Source organism: Talaromyces atroroseus, assembly GCF_001907595.1.
Source record: "Talaromyces atroroseus strain IBT 11181 chromosome Unknown scaffold_0, whole genome shotgun sequence".
Lineage (NCBI taxonomy): Eukaryota > Fungi > Ascomycota > Eurotiomycetes > Eurotiales > Trichocomaceae > Talaromyces > Talaromyces atroroseus.
Window position 1 is genome coordinate 899,492 of NW_017971432.1, and position 13,065 is coordinate 912,556.

At 47.0% G+C, this 13,065-nt stretch overlaps 6 protein-coding genes across 6 annotated transcripts; 4 read left to right on the top strand and 2 right to left on the bottom strand.

Annotated features, from left to right (window-relative positions):
* Positions 1-259: 259 nt before the first annotated feature.
* UA08_00313 (H/ACA ribonucleoprotein complex subunit 3) lies at positions 260-676 on the bottom strand (the record flags this gene model as incomplete). The annotated part of the gene is made up of 4 exons (XM_020260106.1): positions 260-335; positions 421-502; positions 577-607; positions 665-676. 4 exons carry the CDS (start codon positions 674-676, stop codon positions 260-262), a joined length of 201 nt encoding a protein of 66 aa, XP_020124212.1.
* Positions 677-1,384: 708 nt separating this feature from the next.
* Positions 1,385-2,785, top strand: UA08_00314 (hypothetical protein; the record flags this gene model as incomplete). The annotated part of the gene is made up of 2 exons (XM_020260107.1): positions 1,385-1,433; positions 1,587-2,785. 2 exons carry the CDS (start codon positions 1,385-1,387, stop codon positions 2,783-2,785), a joined length of 1,248 nt encoding a protein of 415 aa, XP_020124208.1.
* A 396-nt stretch (positions 2,786-3,181) lies between these two features.
* Positions 3,182-7,417, top strand: UA08_00315 (hypothetical protein; the record flags this gene model as incomplete). Its single annotated transcript, XM_020260108.1, has 2 exons — positions 3,182-3,247; positions 3,320-7,417. The coding sequence occupies 2 exons, from the start codon at positions 3,182-3,184 to the stop codon at positions 7,415-7,417; spliced, it is 4,164 nt and encodes a 1,387-aa protein (XP_020124207.1).
* A 379-nt stretch (positions 7,418-7,796) lies between these two features.
* UA08_00316 (hypothetical protein) lies at positions 7,797-8,645 on the bottom strand (the record flags this gene model as incomplete). The annotated part of the gene is made up of 1 exon (XM_020260109.1): positions 7,797-8,645. One exon carries the CDS (start codon positions 8,643-8,645, stop codon positions 7,797-7,799), a length of 849 nt encoding a protein of 282 aa, XP_020124210.1.
* A 306-nt stretch (positions 8,646-8,951) lies between these two features.
* UA08_00317 (hypothetical protein) lies at positions 8,952-11,624 on the top strand (the record flags this gene model as incomplete). Its single annotated transcript, XM_020260110.1, has 4 exons — positions 8,952-9,123; positions 9,826-10,195; positions 10,249-10,420; positions 10,479-11,624. 4 exons carry the CDS (start codon positions 8,952-8,954, stop codon positions 11,622-11,624), a joined length of 1,860 nt encoding a protein of 619 aa, XP_020124209.1.
* Positions 11,625-12,259: 635 nt separating this feature from the next.
* UA08_00318 (Ubiquitin-conjugating enzyme E2) lies at positions 12,260-12,833 on the top strand (the record flags this gene model as incomplete). Its single annotated transcript, XM_020260111.1, has 2 exons — positions 12,260-12,506; positions 12,580-12,833. 2 exons carry the CDS (start codon positions 12,260-12,262, stop codon positions 12,831-12,833), a joined length of 501 nt encoding a protein of 166 aa, XP_020124215.1.
* Positions 12,834-13,065: the final 232 nt, after the last annotated feature.

A 13,065-nucleotide genomic window follows, 5' to 3' on the forward strand; every position in this document is an offset into this window, starting at 1 on the left:
GTGAGTGAAGTAATGGAGCAATAAACCATTCATATCATCTATCCTTGATTCAGTATACATGTACACAGCTATGGGAACTGGCATGCTTTCCCTCAAATATCAGCAGCCATAAAACTCATGCAGTAAACCCATCGTAAACAAAAACACCATTCGCCATATTCGAAAAGGTATCACATATTCAACTTTGGGTACACCTCCCTGGTGCCCGCCAAAATCTCATCTTTTCTTTCTTTCTTTTTTTTTTTTTTGCTTTCCCATATCACATTTTCGCAGCAACTTTGTCTGGCTGTTGTGTGAGAAGGAGGCCGTAGCGCTTTTTCAAAGTAACTCGGTGTCTATACATTAAAAAAAGTAGACCCATTAGCGACCGCTGAATTCAAAGTCGGCATATAATGGAAAATGGCATCAGTGCTTGCTCACCTGGAGTACTTGTCATCTGGAGAAAATCGAGCTGGGTGTGCGGATTTCGTGACCTCGCCGCTCAAGACTTTCTTCAATGTATCTGTAATAACCATGAGATTAGTTTAGTGCCCACGTTCAGCTGCTTCAAGAAATATAACTGTGTGGAGGACGAACAGATGCGCTTGCCATCTTGATCGAGAGTGTACTGCTTCACTGTTAGCGTACTTTCTCAATGACAAAGGTGGAAAAGAAATCACAATACCATAAGATGCATTTTGACGGTATTTCAAACAAAGGTGCTTAAGATGATTGTTATTTTCCGACGGTCGTGTTGGGATAATTATCGCTTGCGAGCGAGTCTTGACAATTTTCTCGATTTTGATTTGGCCTGGAGAAATTTTTGGCGCATCTCTCACCGCCCGCACTCGAGCTTGATCTCGAATTTCATTGGTCTGAACGCACGCTGACAAAGATTTGGCTAAAGTCGAACTAAGCTAGAAATTTTCCTCCCGCTTGTTTCTCTTTCGTCTTTTCCACCATTACTACGCCTGCGTCTAGTATTTATAGAGGCTGTATCACAATCATTACACCTCCATTGAGTCTCAATTATGGTCGATTAACCGTGAATTCATTTTGCAAATCCTGTGAAAGAAAGAAAAAAAAAAATTCTGCCGTTGTAGCAAGATTTCGCCTCAAGCATGCTCCAAGGTAAGCCATTATTTTCTTCCCTGTATTCCGACCATTCGCTTCGGTGATGACACCTATATCGAAATGCCTAGACCTACGGCGTTTTGATTTCTTGCTGTTTGTCAATGGTGGCCTTGATTATAGACTACAACGGTATCTGAGAAAAGCGAAAATTTCTATCATATGCAATCACCATGCCTTTTTTGTGTGAAATATTTCTCCGGCGCATATAAGACTAACTTGTGTTTATGATAGTGATCTGATATTGCACATTTACACATTCATCTTTATCCATATGGCTTCGCCTAATACTCTGAATGGGACTGCCACCCAGCCCGAGACAGGTAACAATAGGCGTCCTCGACCACCGAAGCCTAATTACAGACATATTCATCGCTTCCCACTTCCTGTCACAGTCCAACCATTACCCCTTCTTATTCCTCATAACCCGATATCTGTTATAAGTGTTCTTCTGTCATATCTTACAACATACTTAGCTTCTCCACTGGACAAAAAAATATATTTCGCTTATTTTGATGCTGCTACATCATCCGTTCAAGTTACGGACCCCAGGGCTGTGAGGGCTCTTTGGGAAATGGGATTTTTTGGCAAAGGAACCCTTAGCAGAAGTGAACCCAGTTGGCTCGAACGTGAGAAGAAAAGAAGAGGTCTCTTAGCCTCGAATACGAGCGAAGAAGTAACTGGCGAAAGAAGGGTAGAACGTCGGGAAATGAAACTCGAAAGAGCTAGAAAAGAGCAAGAAGCAATCGCCCAGCAATTGAAGGAAGAGGCAGCTAAGAAGAAGAGTAACTCCGGTGTCTCACAACAGTTAGAGACAAGAGCCGATTCAGCTGATGAACATGCCAATGGCTTCATTAATGAGTCTGCGAATAAGGATGCCGTCTCATCTCTGGAAACAGCATCGCAAACACTAAATTCCACTCATGATAAAATCGAACCGGTGGAGGAAAAGGCCTCTCCTCTAACAAAAAGCGTCCGTTTCTCGCCTGTCCTCGAGGAAAAGAAATATATACCCGAGCCTCAAGGGGCTGTGAATGGATCTCTCATTCGAGACAGTCTGACAAAAGTCGACGTGGATGACTTGGTCAACGAGGAGCACCTCCAGCTTACCAATGAGGAGACTCTCTTTCTTGCCTACGGCTTGGGAGCTCTGCAAGTTTATGACCAAGACACCAGATCTGTTATTCCGACGACGTCTCTTGTCAAACTCTTCACACGGCATTCTACTTTCCCGCCTCGTCCTGAGACAGATGCTATTGGGCCCGATGACCCTTTTCTTGTATCATACGTGGTCTACCACCACTTTCGCTCGCTTGGCTGGGTTGTCCGGTCTGGTGTCAAGTTTGGCGTTGATTATCTACTTTACAACCGTGGACCGGCTTTTGCACATGCTGAATTTGCTGTCCTCGTTATACCATCGTATGAAAACTCTCACTGGGAGTCCACTCCTGAGCTAAGAGACTATTCGTCCCGGAAACAATCTCGGAGTTGGTGGTGGTTACATGGGGTCAACCGTGTACAGGCACAAGTCAAGAAATCGCTCGTGTTGTGCTTCGTTGACATACCACCACCCTTGGCGTCCCTGCCACTGGATAATATTGGAGAGACACTACGCCGATACAAAGTCCGAGAGATTCTTATCAGGCGTTGGGTGCCAAACCGCTCACGAGATTGATTTTTATATATAGTATCTGCTTGGATTTTTGACATGGCCTCGCATATTACGTGCATTGCATTATCCCAATTGTAACATGAATTTCTTGATGAATGTACGATAGCATGATACCCATATGAAGCTGCACCTTGAACCTATATTTTCACGAGTTCATAGCAATGTTAACTAGCATACTCCGTAGATTCCTCTCTTAAATCAATTATCAGTTTATCACAGATGCAGATACGCTAGCCGCAAAGGGAAAGATTGAGCCGGCTCCACCTGGCACGGGTTGTCATGTGCATTCACGCGTTTCGCGTCGTGACACCGAAAGGCGACATTTGGATGGAAAAAAGTAGTCGCAAAATTCGAGGCCGTCTCATGTCGAAATGCTGTTGTGACTGAGCACTTTGCAATATGGATTCCCAGACATCGGATAGTCTGGACATTGCAAAACTAAAACGTTTTGCGCTAGGTGGCGATGTATGTGCTCTGCTGATAAAACGGCGTCCGGCATTCTGGCCAAACGCGCTAACTGCAATATAACGCTTTTAGGAAAATGATTTGTCTCATGCGCTTGTAAGCGAGGCTGAATCTCAATCTTCCCTCACCAGCCAAATAAGCCATGGAAAACGTGTTTCCCACCGAAGTCGACCTCGTGGAAATAACAGGAAGCCTGCTATTGCTGTCGAGGTGTTTTCGAACACAAAACGCCATGTAAAAGATACCGGCCAGGGGAATTCGCATTCACAAGAGCGGTTGAGCGGCGTTCCTGACTCGATCACCCCCAAGATGAACTCCGGAGAAAGCGGCCCAGGCGATACTCAACCGATATCGCAGTCAATTTATGAGAATATTATCGCTCGGGCGAAGTCGTTTCATCCGTCACAGGATGGCAGCTATCCTCGTTCAGATCTTCACGATGTGGACCAGGAGTCTCTGCAGCTGACCGTCAAGGAGGGAGAGCCAGGACATATCGATTTGCTGGCCGGCTTTGACTCGAAGAAAGCGACGGTCATTCATAATAGCTCAGACGATGACGAGCTCAGTTCGAAGGAGGGACCTTCGTCTCCCGTGCACTTAGCAAGCCACGAAGTCTTTCCAGAATCGCAACGCTTTCTAGAGACTCCCATGACCGCGGAGAAGCAGCGGGATGCCCCGAATCTGGCAACTACGACCCCGTCCCTTCCTCGTAACCCTCTTGCTGCCGATTTAGGCTCAAGTGGTGGCACGATGGCCCTCAGCCTCGCCGAACTTTTCAAGGCTACCCAAGCTCCTTCTTCGCCGTTTGTGAATGGGCTGCCCTCTGCACCGCTGTCCGATCGCCCTTCTCCTGATATTCCTATCCAAACTCGTCCGCTGGGGGAATATACGTCTTCCCCTTCTCGCACACCTCGGCCGCACTTGATTCGAAACCATACCGATCCTTTGTCATACGTGCCCATGGACGAATCACAGAAGTTCCGCGACAAACTAAGCGAAGAGAAGCGGACTCGTTCTGCTGAGAATATCGATTCCGAAGAGCGCATTGATACGGATTTCGAGGAAGAGTCAAGTTTTGTTCAACGACTGAATCGACAACGGGAGATTGTTAATGAAACAAATATCCGTTTGGCGACTGTGACCGAAGGGGAATCTCCCAGCTCTAAGGCTAAGCTGCCCGCAAAACCGATCAGGTGTCAAAGTCGGGATGGATTCTTGGAGGCAGAGCATAATGAACAAGAACATTCTGCTTCCTTTAATAACGAGGGAGCGAGCGAAGAGGAGACTGAAAAAGAAGACAATGTTGCAATACCAACTAATCAAGCTCGTCGGGTTATTTCATCGTCCGAGGAGGACAAGGAAAATCAGGTTGGGCTATATACCGCTGGTCCATATACAGCTACTCTGGCACATGATCGTCTATCGCAAGCTTTGGATCTATACAATGGTTCTACCTTGACTGACACTCCTCCAGCGGGACTCTCTTTATTAACGCCCGAGGGAAATATTATCAAAATGTCAGAGCAAGTGATAAATGTACGGGATTCTCAGCCATCACCCAGTCAACGATCATCCAGACATGTTAGAACCACAAGTCTTTTCTCTCAGCCTGAATTTGAACAGATTCACTCATCCTATGATGACTCCTCTCCCCCCAGAAAAAGGCAACGTCAGAGGTATTCCGCACAGGAACGTGGAGCTCATCTTATACAGCGCAATTCTCAACTATCACCCTCGAAGTATCAGCAGTCTTCCATACAGAATCCAACGGGGTCATCATCTATGCCGTCGGTTGTTGCCAACACTCCCGTTAACAAGATTGGAGATGATACCGTTCCCGAGACAAGTATACCGGAGTCCACTCCTGACCGGATTCGTCAGCCAACTATAACTCTAGAGGCTCCCGGTCGCCTTTCTTCTATGCAGGAGACCGACAAAGAAGATCCGGACTTGCCTACCATACGTCACCAACGGCAAAGGAGAAACATCGTTGGTATTCCTTTACGCAATGGAAGCCCCCAAGCCCAACCCCGAAAATGGAGCGATTTTGTCAGCTCCAGTCCTGCAAAGGGCGCTATCAAGACCTTATCAGAGATATCTGCTGAGCAGTTCACAAACACAACACCAGACGATATTTTGGATATTGAGATTCTCAACAACGAAGATCGAGAGTTTTCTAAGACAATCGAAAGTCCTAGACATTGTACACCCAAAAAAAGACTACAAACAGCCAGTGACTGGATCAGTCCAGATATCAAATCCTCCCTGGTACCTCCAGAATCAAGTTATGGCGTCAACGCTACACATTCTTTACATACTGAGACACAGGCCAATCACCCAGAATCTCCGGAGCCCTCATTGAGACCCGCCATTATTCGACGTCAACGTACCAGGCCACCGCAACGCGAAGATATGTTTAATATGGACGAATCGCCTCGCACTCGCACCCCAGCTACTAAATCTAATATGTCACGAAAATCTCAATTTAATCGATCAGAAGAGAAGGCTTCTGGATTACCTGCCTCAGAAAAGTCTAAATTTTCCAACGATAGCTCACGGCGCTCCTTTATTAATTATACAAATACCAACTCCATTCAAGCGGAGCAGATGGTGCGAGGTGCATCCGTTGCGTCGAACAGGAACTTGTCGAACACCAACACACAAGACGATAATGCAACATCTGATATTGAATCTCCGGTGCTAGAAGAAGCAATGGTTGCCCCAAATCAAGTTCTCGCTTTCTGGAATGGTCGCAAACGTGCCTATTACCCTGCCACTTACCTCCGTTCCTGTGGGCCGCAACGTTGCATGGTAAACTTCGTGGACAGTGGACCGGTAGAGGTAGCTCTTGGATCGGTTAAGAAATTACAATTGCGTGTCGGAGATGCAATCAAAGTCGATTTACCGAATGTGCCCAAGGTTACTCACATAGTCCGAGGGTTTTCTCAGCAGCTTAAACCTGGAGATCTATTGAAAACAAATGACTACGGGCATTTTCCTGTCACAGACATATATGGGTTCTCGACCGTCATCCTTGCTGCCAAACAACGCAAGAGCCTTCCAGGTGGCGGCCATTTAGAAAGTGAACAGACGATCGAAGTTCCAATACACAGTATATATCTAGACATGATATTATGGAACCAGTTGAAAGGCCGCTCATTTGCACCTGATAAGAAACTGGATCCAACGCTGAACGTTATCCAGACCCCAAGCCGAGGTGCTTCGACTCCTGTGTCGCCAGGGTCAAAGGTTTCACGTACTCAACTTCCTACACGCGTAGGTCTCTTCTCTGGGATGATATTTGCCGTCTCCTTTGGGGACCAGGATGTCACAAAGGCTCGACTCACAAAGCTGATTCTCGAGAATGGTGGTCAGATCCTCCAAGATGGATTCGAGGAACTCTTTGAATTCCCATCTAGTGTGCCGCCTGTTACACACACAGCCACTTCTTCTCAAATTCCAAGCACCGAGGAGTCCATACACTTTCGCCTAGCGCCCAAGTTTGAAAATATAGGATTTACTTGCTTGATAGCAGATAAACACTCGCGTCGAGCCAAGTATATGCAAGCTCTTGCTCTCAATGTTCCTTGTCTTTCTAGGAGGTGGATCGAAGATTGTGCTAGCCACAATCGTATCCTTGGCTGGGAACATTATCTTCTTCCTGCCGGTGAATCCAAATACCTCCATGGGGCTATCAAATCCAGAGTGCTTACACCATACTCCGCGGAAACTACCATGTTTGCAGAAATGATCGACGGACGCGCGAAACTTCTTGATGGTCAATCCGTGCTTTTGGTCTTGGGACGTGGGAAGACCGAAGAAAGACGCAAAGCTTATCTTTTCCTTGCCTATGCTCTCGGAGCTACAAGGGTCGGACGTGTACTTGATCTGAAATCTGGCAAGAAATTGCTTCATACAAACGCTCGGAACAATGCCGGGAAGTGCGGATGGGATTGGCTCTACGTCGACGACCACGAGGAGGCCGCAGCGAAGGAGATTATAATAGGCAAACCTTCGGATACCGCCAACAATAGCAGAAAGAGAAAGCGATCATCTATATTCACCAATTCCTTCGGAGGAGCCGAGACCGCGAGGGATGAGGGGTCGATACAAATTATGAGCAACGAATCTGTCTGTCAGAGCTTGATATTAGGAATGATCTGCAAGTAGAGTGGAATTTCTTATGTTTAGACATTTCAAATGCTGGTTCATATATATATTACGTCGGTATATCAGAAAAAAGATACCCCCATAGATAGAATTAGATCTATGAATGACTGTCAGACTCAACTAGCAGTCGCATGTGCAATGTACAGATTTCGTAGAATTTCAAGCTATCATATGTCAGTACAGTTTGAGATTAAATCGTGGGGTTTGTGCTTTGAGTTGAAGACAAAAATTGAAGACAGGAAAATGGCAGGAAAATGTAGGCCGGGTGTGCACGAGAATGATCTTTCGTATTTGTTAGAGATAGAATACAAGTTAAAAGAGAAAAAGTTCAGACGCCTATGCCAAGACTCTACCATCCCCCAAGATTTAAACAAGCCGATTATTTGCCCTTGCTCTTCTTAGATGCCTTCTTCTTGCCTTTCAAACTCTTCATTTGAGCAGCACGCTCAGCACGAGCTTGTCTCTTTCTCCAAGCCAACCATCGGTTTTTGCGGTTGAACCGCTTGGCAGTGATACCAGCCTTCTCAGCCGCTCTACCAATCTGCCAATTGGCCTCACGATACATGTATCCAGGACGCAGAGGTAGATTGGCAACGGCTGCGGGCAAACTTTGTCGGGCAGCACCCTCCACGCCAACAACTCTTGTGGTATCCTCGTCCACCTCCGCAGCAATTTCTGTATGCATACCAGCGACTTCAACTCGCGGAACAGACACCATATTCAAACGACGCCTAGTTGGCGCATTCCGCGGTGTTGGTAGGGTTCCGTCACGGTCGAAACAGACTCCAATATATTTCCTTTTGGGATGTAGCTCCGGGTCAAGGTAGTATTTGACATAGCCCGCCTCAGTGGCGTAAATCGTATGGTCCCGACCCATGCCACAGTTCTCGCCTGGAAACCATTTTGTGCCTCGTTGTTTGAAGATGATATTTCCGGGGACCACGTATTGTTCTCCGCTCTTTTTGGCGCCGAGACGTTTACCCGCTGGGTCGCGAGCCTTTGCGTTGGCGCGACCTTGAGTAGCGTGGGAGGCGTAACGGACTTGAAAAGAAGGAAATGTATAGCGAGAGAGTGGTGAGGATGACGAGGATGATGATAAGTTTGATAATGAGGACAGGACGGTGGTTCTGGACGTCCGATTGATGATGTTGGGGCAATGTGTTGACAAAATCGACGAGCTTAAGGCGCGGTCGAGGATTTGCCAGGACGACCTTATCCTTGGCTGCATCTTGGAGTAATTCGTTCTTGCTCCTGAGAGCGCAATGACCGTGTTCCAGATGTGTCGTGCTGCTTGAGGAGAACGATTTGGGGTGGACAACGGGGAACTTTTTCTCGGAGAACAACTGAGCACGGGCCAAGTGGTCGATGGATCACGTGCCACCTATCGCGATACATTGGATATCTGGCTTCAGAATTAAGAAGAGATGGTACCGAGTAAACTATTCAACCTCGAGATACCCGGAGTCTACAATAAGTGGTATATATTCGGTATATATTTGCATGCGCATGGGCTTAGCTTGAAAAACTCTGCAAAATGCTCGCGAAGTCTGTGACTGCCATTTGGGCGCTTCTTCTCCTCATCACGTCTGCGCAAGCCCAATTCCAATTCTTCGAGCAAATGTTCGGAGGAGGCTCGCAGCAAGGTCGCCAACAAGAGCAGGAAGCTTCCAGCGATAGTGCTTGGTACCAAAAGACATGGGACGGAGGTAATAAATATCTTTTTTCTGTCTCGTTGCGTTTGTCCTGGTATTGGTCAAGAATCTCGAAGCTGATCAATCACTATTCTCGATCTAGCGCGTTGTACAAGATATCTTTGTCCAGACACATTAGCCTGCGTTCACTTTCCGCATCATTGCCCGTGCCCTCATCCAGACGTTGAAGAAAAATTCGAGCTTGCCGAAGGAAGTGCTATTTGCGTATCAAAGAGTGGCTTCAAGGCTGGTGAAGCTGCGAGAAAGATCGAATTGGCCCGCAAGGGTCTTCTATGAAAACCTATTTCCAGTCGCTGGAGCTTTGATTGTCGCCAAATGAAGTCTATATATAGTTGATGCCAGGGGACGGATTCTTTGAACTATTAGCGGTTAGCATTGTCTTTATCAAATCTGTCTTCGTCATTGGATATCATTATGAACGTGTATGATAGGGTTGCATTCATTAATATGATCAGAATCGTCATTCTGAAACTATCAGAAGCATGTAGTGTAAGGATGAAACCGTTCGACTAAGTACTTACAAGGTAGCTCCTGTCTCTATCTCCGAATCTCCGCCATACCCCACGAGCTTCCTTAGACATCTCTCGCCACTCCAAGCCTCCTCGCCATCATCTCAACAACATCATGTACATCGTCTTAGTTTAATATTTCGTTTGCCAGATGATTTTAATACTCGTTTATTACCTATATTACTAGATATGTGGAGCAAATCAATTCGAGCGCCCGCTTTGCGGCGGGCGACTCACTACAGCAGAGCCTTTGCGACTAGGTATCCATCTACACCACCACAAGGACCTCGAAACTCTATACGAAGACCAGATCTTCCTGCACCTATAGGGAAACCTCCGAATAGTTCTTCCGAAATTGCACATTCAGAGCTTATGAAATCCGCAGACTTGCCAGCGGTATTGCGCGAAACAAATCCAGCGGAAAATACTCTACTATCTCCTGTGCACGTACCAGAAGATCCCAACGGAGTATTAAAACAAAATCACCCGGCCGCAAAATTGCTCGCAAACTCGGGTCTTGTGATAAGAAGAGAATTGGAATTGTTGAATGTTTTGCTGTCAGTTTGCCCCGGGCTCTTAAAAACCGTGCGTTGTGCTGACACGATTATAGCGCTTATGAACAGCCAAATCGTTATACCATATACGATGCGCAAGGAAACCACGTTGGCCATATCATAGAAGATGTAGGCGGACTGGGACGGTCGATAACGCGCCAGTGGTTTCGCACACACCGGAGTTTCACTGCACATGTGTTCGATCGAGACGAAAACGAGATTCTTAGGGTATGTCTAAGTTCTCCTTTGCAAGTCTTTTCACTCCCTCACTCACTGGAAAATTCAGATACATCGCCCATTCTCGTGGGTAAACTCCCGTATACGTATCTACGATCCCCGAAGTCCTACAGATCAAACATATTCCACGACGTCACACTCGTACGAGCTCACTTCCAATACACAATGGGTTCCCATTGCCGAAGATGGCAGTTTCAAAATCTCCCAGTTACCGTTATCTGCCATGCGAGTCATTGGGGAAGTACAGCAGCAATGGGCACTAATGCGCCGCAAATATGATATGTTTCTTTACCACCCGAATCCCACCGCCCAAACGGACCTCGGTGTGCGACAGATAGCTGAGCCGAGCGATGGCCTATCACAGCCCCAACAAACACAGCTTATAAAGCATTCAGGGAACTCCAATGGCGCAGGCGAATATCATCAATTCTCGTATGTGGACGAGCCTGCGTTATCGTGGGACTTTTCCCTTCGCTCCGCGGATGATCGATTAATCGGATCTGTCAATCGCAATTTTTCTGGGTTTGCCAGAGAGATATTCACTAATATGGGCGTTTATGCTCTTCGAATGGACTCCGCGGTTTTGGCTGAAGATAAAGAACGCCAAAATCCCACTTCTCAGCCGAGTCACCAGCTCGTTACTCAGACGGAGAACAATACAGGAATGACATTGGACCAGCGTGCTATAATGCTGGCTACTGCTATTAGTATTGACTTCGACTATTTCAGTATTCACAGCCCTCAGAACAACGCCGAAGCGCTTCCGTGGTTATGGTTTCCCGGTGGGTCATCTGCCGAAGGAGCTGCAGCAGGCAATGCTGAATCTGCTGCGGGTGCGAGCGCGGGCGCATCTACAGAGTCAACTGCGCTTGGAGAAGTCGGAGCTACTGCTGTCGGAAGGGCTGGGGCTGCTGGAACTATGGCGGAGGGAGCAACTGCTGGAGTTGCGGGCGCAGGCTCCATGGCAGGTTATGACGCATTGCGACGTGGAATCTCTCCAGACAATCAGCCTCCCCCCTTTTATGAAGATCAACCGTTGGATTCTACCCGACCAGATCAATCTGCTGCTCCCGAAGAGGTTTGGGGGGAGACTGAGAACCCCTGGGGTTCAAAGGGCGGTGATGTTGGTCCCAGTGGAAGCTCAGAAGGTGGTAAATCTGATGGCATCGACTTTGATGACTTCGATTTCTTTTAAAGCTCTTTGCTCGGTCATGTTGCCCAAGAGCAACTGGCAACATAGCATTTTAAGGGGTTTGGCAGCGTTTCACTGATTATTTTCCTGGGCAGCGTTTATTCCTGGGGGTTTCATCGCTTGGGTTTTGGAAATAAAATTGTATACTAGTGATAATACTCGAATCTATATATTATACAAAAAACATAATTTCGGTGTCCTTGAGTCTACTAAACGTCAAGACTGGATCGATTTTATAAGGATATGGGATTTCTATCCTGATTGGCCGAAATCTTCGTTTCCCCGGCCCACCGTGCAGAGGGGCAAATCATCTCTGATAAAATATGCCGACTTTCGGGCCTTCACATCTCCATTCCGCTTATCTATACATTCATCTGCACATATTGGCAAATTGCATTGTGCAGCAGCTCGATCACTCACACTCGTGCTGTCATATCCCACATTTCCACTGTCAATCTATCTACACTACGTCGTCCCAACTCGCATAACTCCTACTTTCCGCACTCCGCACTCCGCACTCCGCCAACGATCCTTACCGCCACTTTGAACACTTCTCAGCAATTATCAAGAAAGAAGAGAAGGAATCACACCCATAGGAATTGCAATCAAGAGAGGGAAAAGGAAGGAGGAACATAACAATGGGATCGAACGTCGCCCAAAAGCGTCTTTTCCACGAATACAAAAACCTCTCTACCAACCCGCCAGAAGGCATTACTGCCGGCCCCATATCCGAAGATGATATGTTCCATTGGGAGGCTCTGATCCAAGGGCCTGAGGGAACGCCGTTTGAGGGCGGGGTGTTTGCTGCAGAGCTCAAATTTCCCAAGGATTATCCGTTGAGTCCGCCAACGATGAAGTTTCTAGGCGGTGTATGGCATCCAAATGGTATGTACCCCGTATAGATAAAGACGTCCGCTCTCTCTTGGATCGTAACAGGACACTGATGTTTTTGCCATAGTTTATCCGAACGGCACTGTTTGTATATCGATTCTCCATCCACCAGGCGACGATCCCAATCACTACGAGCATGCGTCCGAGCGATGGTCACCAATCCAGAGTGTGGAGAAGATTCTCATTTCGGTAATGAGTATGCTCGCCGAACCGAACGATGAGAGCCCTGCGAATGTCGAGGCAGCTAAGATGTGGCGTGAACGGAGAGGCGATTATGAGCGGAGAGTCCGCGAAGAAGTCAGGAAAGGACTGGGTCTCTAAGGTTGAGCCTACTCACTATATAGTACAGGGCTTTCGTTTTTGGGAGGGATAAAAGAGAGATGAGACGTTGTAATGATGCATGACTCTCTTGGACGTATAGTTATTGTTGCATTCAGTGTGCATTGCTACACTCTACGGCGGGCGTTTGGTTCTTGATTCGGGTGTGGTTGGATTTCTTCCTTTCCTAAGTAGTTTCTGCATATATCCTTACTCGCACACAATTGAACATTTT